A 10,229-nucleotide genomic window follows, 5' to 3' on the forward strand; every position below is an offset into this window, starting at 1 on the left:
ATATATTATAAATACATTATAATAAATCCCCTCTGGCCAAATCAATCACACAACTATAACACTGTTACTCTGTTGTTTGTTTGTTTAAATCTTTGCACCATTGTTTAGTTTAATATTATTCTAATTCATTGTAAATATTGTGTATTATTACACATTTTTAAATATGTTGTACTCTGTTATTTGTGTTGCTTTACCTGCACCTATAAATGCTGCTGTCCATCTATCCATCTATCCATCCATCCATCCATCCATCCATCTATCCTTCTATCTATCTACCCATCCATCTACATTTCAATTTCATGTGTAATATATTTTTTTCATTGATTTATATGCAATATAACTTTTAACCACTTTTGTTTTTTTCGTTTCTCTTTCACTGTGATGCTCAATGTTTCCATCAGGCTCTGGTGTTAGTTTCACTTCTTACACACTTTATTTGTTTCATTTATTATCTGTATTTTTACTTTGTTTTTGTATTTCACGTTTTTTTTGGTTATGTTCTTGTACACGATGACGTCAGATTTCCAGTAAATGTTGAGAAATATTAGGGCGTGGTAGCCGACGACGACGACCCTTTTCGTACGTCAATTACGTAATGACGTTAGTTTCGGAGGCGGGGCTATAAAGACTTGTTTTCCGCTTACAGGCGACTATTTCGTACGTCATTTACGTAATGACGTTGATTTCGGGGCGGGGCTATAAATACTTGTTTTCCACTTAACAGGCTCGAAAGAAGCTCCATTTTGTTTGAGCCGTCGAAGCAGAGCCGAGCACCGTCCACCGAAAAACCTAGAAACGATAAAAACGGTCAAAGTCAGCCGACGAACCGCTCGCTAACCAAGTTATTATCCGAAAGGAAAGCAAATCTTATCGTATGTCCGATATCCAGAACCTCCAAACTTTTGGTAAGTCGTCATAATAATCAAACTGAACCTGGCAGACTACGGTGGGGGAAGGGCGAGAACCAGCTAAGCTAACGGTTAGCTTCTGACTTACGGCGAGGTTTCGTTCAGCTTTGTTGATTATTTATGACCAAACTTTTGATCCTCAAAGCAATCTATTCGACGTACATGTGTATCTTGTAACGAAATTAAAAATGTAACGGTATTTCTTGTTTGGTCATTATTAGCCGACTGGCAGGCCTTCTGCCGCCATTAGGCCTGAAGTGCGCTAGGTTAGCTTGTTAGCTTATTCTTCCGACGCGTTGGCGTTGAGACGAAAATGGCCGCTGGAAAACTAGCTTTTATTTTTACACCTATACTTGGTAGGCTTGGATTCACGATCCTAAACTTAAAAAGTTGCCATGTCATGACTAGTAATTAATGTACAGTTCCGGTTGGTAGCTGAACTGAGCTAACTACCGAACTAACCCAATGCTGTATATTTAGCTTCGTGCGCCTGCGCAGTTCATCCGAGAAAATGTCCCCTTCTCTGGGCTCTGCATGTCAACAAAGGGGATGTTTAAAAGATATATATATGTGACTTCTGTTTAATGTATATTGTTCTTCCTGACTTCTACCTCTCTCCTCCAGACCCCTTTGCTGATGCAACTAAGGGTGATGACCGCCTCCCAGCCGGGACAGAGGACTATATCCACATAAGAATCCAACAGCGGAACGGCAGGAAGACCCTCACCACCGTCCAGGGCATTGCCATCGACTATGACAAGAAGAAGCTAGTCAAGGCCTTCAAGAAGGTAACCGCCGGTCTTAGTTTGTGGTTCACACGGTTTTGTTTTATGGCGTGCTGTTCACCAGATGCTGCTGCAGGGTGGTGGAGACGCTGACTCGTTGTTTTTGCTCTTTGACCCTGGCAGAAGTTTGCGTGCAATGGGACAGTGATTGAGCACCCAGAGTATGGTGAAGTGATCCAGCTTCAGGGAGACCAGCGCAAGAATATCTGCCAGTTCCTCATTGAGGTAAGCTTGTTGTTTTTCTGCTTTGTGTGTAACCGGGCAGACTGGAGCTCATTTCCATTTATTGATCTCTCCTTCTTTTGCAGATTGGCCTGGCCAAGGAGGAGCAGCTCAAAGTCCACGGCTTCTAGAAGCTGCTAGCAGCCTTCTCTCCTCTCCTAGAAGGCCATTAACCCCCCTCCCCCTCCTCCTCCTCCTATGTGCTGCTGTTGCCCTTCCTCCCTCCTTGCAACCCCACCAGCTCCCATTAGCTAACACGTGAATTACCTCTGATAAACATGGGATTCTGTAAGCCCCTACAACACCAGGGGGCAGGCTCGCTCTCACAAAGACACACCACTGCAGCTCCACACAACATCAGGGACGAGTGGTGATGACTCAAACCTCCTGTCCCCCTTTTTGTTTATATCCCTTTTTTAAATTTTTTTTCTTTTAAGTCTTGTCACAAAGAGGAGGCACCGTTTCATGTAACTTTTTGTTTTATACTTCAAGGTGTTTCAATAAAACGTTGAGTCTCCATATGTTGGAGTGTTGTTGTGGGGGCTGGGTTTGTACCAGACGGCCACCGGCTAACTGTTAGCAGCTGAAGTGGGTGCATTTAGAACACCGGAGGGTCTTTTTTTTTTTGTTCAGGCGTTTTCTGCAGAAGTCAGTCTCTGTAGTTGGCCAACAGAAGAGACTTCCCTCTTCTCGGTCTGGCATCGTTTACACGCCCAGCCGCCTGCTCTCAGGTCACAGGGCAGAGATCGTGTTAAAGTTCACCACCCGCTCCGCCACATTTGTGTTTTTGCTCTTCACTTAACGGCACATTTTTATAACTCATTTCTTCGTTTGTTTTTTGCTGCCAACCCAAGTATTAAACCTAAATGGGCGTTCAGTCAGTGGTAACGTTGGTCCGAACGAGGCCGGTGAGGTGGAAGGCTGAGTCGGTTCCCTTTGTGATCACATGAACCCTCCAGAGTGAGTGAAGTCGGACACCGGTCACATTAGTTCAGTTAACGTGAGTTTAGATGGCGTGAGCGTCCTACTCTGGCTCCTGACCAGCCTTCTGGTGGTCCGCTAACACCTGGTACCACAGCTACGGTTATGGACACTTGAATCTTTAATTTTCACATATAATGCAATAATTTATAAAACCTGAGTTAAGACGTAGTGATGCTGAAGTAATACAGTAAAAATCAAAGCCATGGCCGGGTCACACTGCTCCTGTGACTGAGGGTGAAGAAGAGCAAGTCTGTTTTGCAAAATCCACATTTGGTTCAATAAAATGTCTGCAGTTAAAGCATCCTGTTGGTTTGTGTGGTTTTATTTCTCTTTGTGGTGTCGATCAGTGACTCATCATCAGAAAGTCATATTTCTAAAAGAACCTTAAGTCAGTAAATATTTTACAAATCTTGATTTTTCATAATTCATTGTGATGCTGGTGTGACTGCAGCGCGGCAGTTTAATCAGAATCAGACAGATTAAATAATACAGAACACAGGTTCAAAGATTTAAACGAGTAACTTTCATTCATAAAATCTCTTCCAGGTGCATAAAAGTGATTTAATTTCATGCACTACAAACTCATAGTATCATTATACTGCTAGATGTACAGTAAGAAGTACAATATGTACACTGTGTCTGAGGGGAATCGTTTACTTTACATCTTTAGTTCTTAACTTCCGAACACGTAGTTAAAATAAGCTCTACCTGTTCCATGAAATGAGAAGAGGGAGGGAACATGAACTATTTGTTATGTCATCACCTGCAGTCATAAGACAACATGTCCAACATGAGCTTTCAGCCTCGTAAGTATATTTATTATATTAAGTACTCTCACTGATACATGTCAGGTAGTTTTCAGCCTCAGTAATTGTGTTTTCATGTGTTTTTGTTCCTTTTTGCTAAATTGTTAAAATGTAATCTGCATTTCCAAGCACGGTGTCTACACATCTCCATGTCTATATAGATGCTGGTATTGTATTGTACTTTATGTACTTTGGATTTGCACCTTCTCCTTATTGTGCCTGAGACTTTCTCTCCCTTTTTATTGCAACTGATTCATCGTGATTTCTTTATTTCATCTTTTCACTGAATAAACGTTCCGGCTGTTAAAGTGTTGATCTAAAAGCTAAATGCTGACTCATGACAATGGAATGTAGTCCAGCCACTGTTCCTTCTGTTGTCACACAGAGTTACTGCCTGCTGTATCAACAACATCCAAAACATCAGGGCCCGATTATGAGACGATGGGCCCCTGAACACAGACATGTAAAAGAGGCCCCAACACCTCAACGCACAGCCTTCAGAGCTGTTCCTCCTCTCGTGGTGGTCTTAGTGGTCTTAGTGGTCTTAGTGGTCTCAGTGGTCTCAGTGAGTCGCGTTGTAGCTGTTCAGTGATCGTTCTGCTCTGTTGTTCCTGTTCTACAGGCTGTTTTCATTTCATGGAGAATTTACAGTTAATTTCAGCACACATGTGATGCTCATTAGACATTCAACTGGTACTTTGATTATAAATTATTATAAAGGATATCAGAATCATCAGAATCGGGTTTATTGTCGGCTAATGATCAATAATGACCGTGTTACAATTCCAGGTTCTCAGCCGCCCACGGGGCTGAAGATCGTGCTGGTCGGGAGTCAGGGAGTCGGTAAGAGTGCAACAGGAAACATCATCCTGAGGAGAACGGTGTTCGAGTCTCGTCTGTCTTCTACCGCAGTGACACAGAAGTGCCGGATGGAACAAGGAGAGCCGGATGGACACATCCTGGCCGTGGTTGATACTCCTGCTCTGTTCGGACGCTCGAGTTCAGGTGAAGTGATGGAGGAGATCCGGAGGTCCTTGTCGCAAGCTTCACCTGGCCCCGTCGTGTTCCTGGTCGTGGTCCAGGCCGGCACATTCACACGACACGAGCGGAAAACGGTGAAGATCATCCAGAGCGCCTTCGGCAAAGAGACGGCACATTACACCATGGCCCTGTTCACCCGGGGAGACGACCTGAGGGCAGAGGGACGCTCCGTGGAGGACCTCATCGGAGCAGATCCAGCCGTGAGAGACTTCATCAGGGAATGTTCCGGGGGATACCACGTGGTGGACAACAGAGACTCGGGTCCCTCTCAAGCTGTTGAGCTGCTGCAGAAGATCAACAACTTGGTGCAGAGAAATGGAGAAAGAGGCTCCACCGACGAAGGCTGGAGGAGAGCAGCAGGCTGCGCAGTCATTGCAGGGCTGTCTACAGTCGTAATAGCATTGATCGTGGTTCTAAAACAGGTCTGAATATAACCCGGAGTAAAAGCATTTAAACACAGTATATATATCATAGTTATTCATGAGACGCTTTAGAGTCTCAGCATCAAAGTATAGTTATTGCTGCACGAATGTGTTCATACCTTTAATGTTGGTAACGGTGGACTTTATGTTTTTCTATATTTACTGCCGGGTCTCTATCTTTAATAATACATCATTTATTTGTTGAATACATTTTTTAATTATTAATCTTTATGTGCAAAGTATCTAAATCAATGCAGCGTGTAAAAAGTACAATATTCCCCTCTGAGATGTGGAGTAGAAGTAGAACGGAGCAGGAACAGTACAGTAGTCTGTAAATGTGCTGCATCACCTGCAGCATCTTCTGACATCACAACTACTTTGCGGCCAATCAGGGTGCAGCATGAAACATGTGGATAGATGAGCTCAACGGTCATGAGGTGTGTAATATCTGGAGTCATATTCATATATATTCATTACTCCTTATTGTGCCTCTTTACAATGTAATGTAAGAATAAAGCGAGAGATCAGTTATTTACATCCTAACTAATGTTTTATCTCAACTTCTAAGATATTGGTGCTTTTATTGATAGTCGTTTCTTCTTTTAACAAATCTTGATATCTGATCATGAGGTCGGAGCTCATAAAGGTCGTCTATCGTCTCCAGAAACATTTACTGAACTATTAATACTTTTAGAGTGTATTGTGCTGATAATACTCGCATATTTTAGCAGCGTGGTATTAGTACTTTTACTGAAGTAAAGAATACTAACATGTCACGTACAGCCCAAAATAACACTAATAAAAGCACAGAGACCGCGTTTAGACAAAACACCAAATCTTTAATGAAAGTCACATTTGTCATCCATGAGCACATGAGAACACTCGTTACACAGGAGAGACGGTAGGACCGCACCACTGGTGGTCACAGGAGCATTCTGGAGAACACTGGATACATCAGCAGAGCAACACGCCACCTTAACAGCTAACCAGCAATACTCAACGGCTACAACACTGCGCCTAGTGCACAAAACAAACACAAGCAGGATTAGAGTCAAAAGTTCAAAAGAAAACAAAGAAACAAAGTAAACGCCGTCAGAGAGAGAAAGCAGACGAGCTCTCTCTCTCAGAGACGAGTACTTCTGAAACTCTAACATAGAAAGTAAACCTACGTGGACCAAAGCCAGTTATTACCAGAGAGTAACGTTTGAAGATCAACTATGAAATAAACCGAAACATATGTGGAGAATAGTTTGATCGTTTGGGGAAAAACGTTACAGACCAAACAAATAAGAAGATGAATAAATCATCAGCTGTAGTTCTAGACCGGTTACACATCAGTACAATCGTTTGCTTTGTGTAATAATAATCATCCTAAAGCATGAAGAAGTCCTCCGCTGTGTTATAGTGACTAATCATTAAACTCATTGGGGGGTTAAAGAACAAAGCTTCAGGCTAACAGAGAGAGAAACTGGTACAAACGTAATAACTCGTGTATGATCCGTCATCGTGACCCAGACTTTAAAATCATTATGAAAATAAAATCACAGCACATCAATGAGGTGACAAAGACTTTTTTTTTTGCGGCCAAATGAATAAAACAAAGTAAAGCATGGAAGACACAATAATAACCTTTGACAGCAGGACACTGTGGCTCAGGTTGATCCAGTCGAGGACCCGGAGCTCTCGGTCTTCACCTGAAAACTGTCACAACAGACAAAGTTAGATTCAGAACACACAGAGCAGCCATGTTTGTGTTACTCAGACTAATGATCCGTTGATTATCTACTTTATCAAAGCCTCAAACATCCACAAACATCTCCCTCAACTTCAACTATAATTTCATCCTTCGGCCGTCAGGACTGTTTTGGCCGCGCTGCATTTTCCTCCACAGTTATTTTCAACACGTGTCCAGCTCTGCTTTCTGCTTGTTTATGTACTATTGGTGTATTTGAGTGTATTATTGTTAGACAGGCAGCGGCTCTCTTGATGATGAATCGTTCTGTCATTAGTTTGTTTCTTCTGCACATTGGAACCTGAACATCTTTGAGCTTTGGAGCGTTCAGATGAAACGTTTTCTGACCTCACGATTCAACCGGGAAGAAACTAAATGTGACTAATCGACAATAATCGTTATTAGTTTGAGTCCAACTGTCACGAAAAGATTCAATCAAAAAAGCGATGAAAGTGTGTTGTGCAGCTTTAATAACCAGCGACCGACAGGAAGCCGTTAGAGGGTTTAGCTCCGACATTAGCTGAATGTTGTGGAGTCCTGCTCGTCTACCTGAATATATATTTATGTATTTTGAGTCTTAATGGGAATCTGTCAGATTGAAAATGTGTGCAAAGGAAAATGCAACTGAGCCGACGGACATTGGGAGGAGAGACAAACCTCAGCGCCCCTCGAGACCTGGAGGACAGTTTGATGTCCCGGTGGACGGACACAGACAGACGTACCTCAACACCAAACCCCAACTCTGCCTGCCTCCACCCTGCTGCACAGCAGCAGGCGGCCTGTGGGCAGCTCACCAGCACCACATCCCTTCTAACTGCTCATACTGCCTCAGCTCAGCTCAAACTCCACTTTAGCAAACAGGATGCCGCAGCTTGGGAAGGAGAGAAGTCCAGATTTTGGTTTACAGGGCTGTTCTTAACAAACACGTTGCTTAGTATTCAGTGAAAAATGACGAGCTTGCACACTGGGTATGACAGAAAAATGTAACTATGAGCTCAGGAACGTAGGTTGCAGATCAAGTTTTCAGGAAAAAGATGAGTTTTGAGCAACTGGCATTATTTAAAAAAAGATGTTTTGTTTGTAGAGCTAGTTGATCTAGACTAACGGGCCAGAGTACCTGCTGGATCGGCTGCTAAAGGGGATCAACTTACCGGCTACAGTCTGTCTCTTGTGCTGCACTAATGACTTTAAACACAGACAATGGAAACAAACAAAAAGAAATCTCTTAAATAAATGTCAACGCTCACCTGATTCTGGAGCTCTACGGGGTTTCCCCTCCGTTCTCTGCTGCTGACTTGGGCTGGCTTTTGGATCTCGACCTGGACCCTCTTTTGGAGGAAGGGGTGTGGCTTCTGGACCTCGACTTGGACTTGGATTTGGACTTGGACTTAGACTTGGATTTGGACTTAGACTTAGATTTGGACCTGGATCTAGATCTGGAACGAGAGGGGGACTTGGCCTTGGCCTTCTTGTTCCTGGGAGAGTGAGACTTGGACCTGGAGTAGGACCTGGACCTGGATCTGCTGTAGCGGGACCGGCTTCTGGAGCGAGAGCGACTCCTGGAGCGGGACCGGCTGCGTCTTCTGTTTCTCGGGCTGGGGGAAGAGCTGAATGCATTCAGTGGGTTGAGTTATCATTGACCATGTGGAGACCAGTACAGTGTGGCTGCACTGACACAGAATAGATACTGTAAAGACACTATATATGATATAAAGACACACTATATAAAGACTCACTACAGACTTAATTTAGATTTAATCTCTGTTTCATTAAAAGATTAACTGGACAGATTAGTTAGTAGAAACATCCTAAATCAAGCCGCCTGAAAATCTGTTGTCTGTTGTAATATCCGATAAAACAATTGTGGACCCGTAGGCATTCAAATGATCCACCAGAAAGATTATTCAAAAGAAAGAAAACTGCTCACAAATAACGATGTGAAAACTGATATTTGTCTGTATTTAATCTGTGCCGAATTGATAAGCGGATCTGTTAAATTCACAAAAACAAGTTTGTTCCACGAGGGGGGAAGTATCGATCAACAGACCGAGGACTCACTGAATATGCTAATTTTTCAATGGAGTCTGGCTAAAGGTTGCTAACTAACTTAGCCGTTATGTGCGTATTCTTACCTTCTGCTTCTGCGTCCATGGCCGCCGCCGCCGCCACCGCCGCCGCCACCACCACCGTACCTCCTGGTAGGCCCTCCTCGTCGGTCGCCTCGTTCGCCTCGTCCTCCTCCACCACCACCACCTCCTCCTCCACCTCCACCACCACCTCCTCCACCTCCTCCGCTGCCACCGTAGTGAGAATCTGGGGGTCTTCCGTAGCGGGCCATCTGGACTCGGAGCTCCCGTCCGTCGAGCAGCGCGCCGTCCATGGCGTCCATCGCGTCCTCGGCGTCACGCTTGTCGTGGAACCGCACGAAGGCGAACCCGCGGCTCTCTTTGGTGTAGCGGTCGCGCGGGATGTAGACGTCCCCCACGCGGCCGTACTTCTCGAACACGCGTCGGAGGGTCTCGGGCGACGTTCGGTACGTCAAGTTGTCCACTTTGAGGGAAGTCATGCCGTCGACGTCTGGCGGAGGCCTACCGTAACTCATGGCGGGTAAAGCTTTTGAGGCCTAGCAGGATTCCTCAAAAACTGCTTATATCTCGGCTACGATGGAGCCTAACCTGTTTGTAGAAGGTCCACGCGCCACCCACACGCACGTGAGGGTGTAGATTTTAAATGGATTTGCTTCGCCTGTGGAGGAAAAAACGTAAAAATACGCGACTTCTTTTTCCCGCACAACTCCGTCTGCCTCGCGCTCATCAACTGCCCCAAACCAGTGAAGTGTTCTTCTTCTTCTACTTTTATAATGTGGGCGCTCCTCGGTATCACATTTGCCGCCCCCTAGTGGAATTACGTAGTAGTGCTTTTTTAAACTTAAAAACAATCTTTAAAATAACAAGCAGTAATAAAAGAAGATCCTTTATTTATTACATATTCAACTACAAGTAAACGTTATGTATTCAAAACCTTACTAAAGTAAACGGTTTTACTTACATATATGATGTTGTTTTATTTCTAACCGGAAGTAGTTTTAATTATTTGCTAGCTGTAGCCGTTACCCCCAATATGAACAGCTAGTACGTGTTTTTTAAACAATATTTTATTAGGTATTTTATTAAGCAGTGGTGGAAGAAGATCCTTTATTTCAGTATCACGTTGTGAAAATACTCCACTACAAGTAGTTAAAACCTCACTGAAGTAAAAGGTGTTACTTTCATTAATGGCGTTGTTTTATTTTTCACCGGAAGTCGTTTTACTCACTCGCTAGCTGTATC

At 43.8% G+C, this 10,229-nt stretch overlaps 3 protein-coding genes across 8 annotated transcripts; 2 read left to right on the forward strand and 1 right to left on the reverse strand.

Annotated features, from left to right (window-relative positions):
- The first annotated feature begins 727 nt into the window (after nt 1–727).
- LOC306710026 (eukaryotic translation initiation factor 1b) lies at nt 728–2,434 on the forward strand. Its single transcript, XM_079178395.1, has 4 exons — nt 728–905; nt 1,533–1,696; nt 1,817–1,918; nt 2,002–2,434. The coding sequence occupies exons 1-4, from the start codon at nt 875–877 to the stop codon at nt 2,044–2,046; spliced, it is 342 nt and encodes a 113-aa protein (XP_079034521.1). The 5' UTR covers nt 728–874; the 3' UTR covers nt 2,047–2,434.
- A 1,226-nt stretch (nt 2,435–3,660) lies between these two features.
- On the forward strand, nt 3,661–5,685 carry LOC306709806 (GTPase IMAP family member 7-like). Its single transcript, XM_079178091.1, has 2 exons — nt 3,661–3,705; nt 4,495–5,685. The coding sequence occupies exons 1-2, from the start codon at nt 3,681–3,683 to the stop codon at nt 5,172–5,174; spliced, it is 705 nt and encodes a 234-aa protein (XP_079034217.1). The 5' UTR covers nt 3,661–3,680; the 3' UTR covers nt 5,175–5,685.
- A 301-nt stretch (nt 5,686–5,986) lies between these two features.
- Nucleotides 5,987–9,719, reverse strand: srsf2b (serine and arginine rich splicing factor 2b). 6 transcript variants are annotated; one of them, XR_013767468.1, is made up of 4 exons: nt 9,033–9,719; nt 8,148–8,507; nt 6,798–6,869; nt 5,987–6,185 (listed from the first exon to the last, which is right to left on the reverse strand). XR_013767468.1 is itself a non-coding variant. In XM_079177024.1 (3 exons), exons 1-2 carry the CDS (start codon nt 9,500–9,502, stop codon nt 8,162–8,164), a joined length of 816 nt encoding a protein of 271 aa, XP_079033150.1. In that variant the 5' UTR covers nt 9,503–9,719; the 3' UTR covers nt 5,987–6,869; nt 8,148–8,161. The 6 variants fall into 6 exon arrangements, 2 of the variants coding, with proteins under 2 accessions (XP_079033150.1, XP_079033149.1); XR_013767469.1 differs by having other exon boundaries at nt 6,798–7,771; XR_013767467.1 differs by having other exon boundaries at nt 6,798–8,495.
- Nucleotides 9,720–10,229: the final 510 nt, after the last annotated feature.

Source organism: Pholis gunnellus, assembly GCF_910591455.1.
Source record: "Pholis gunnellus genome assembly, chromosome: 17".
Taxonomy (NCBI): Eukaryota; Metazoa; Chordata; class Actinopteri; order Perciformes; family Pholidae; genus Pholis; species Pholis gunnellus.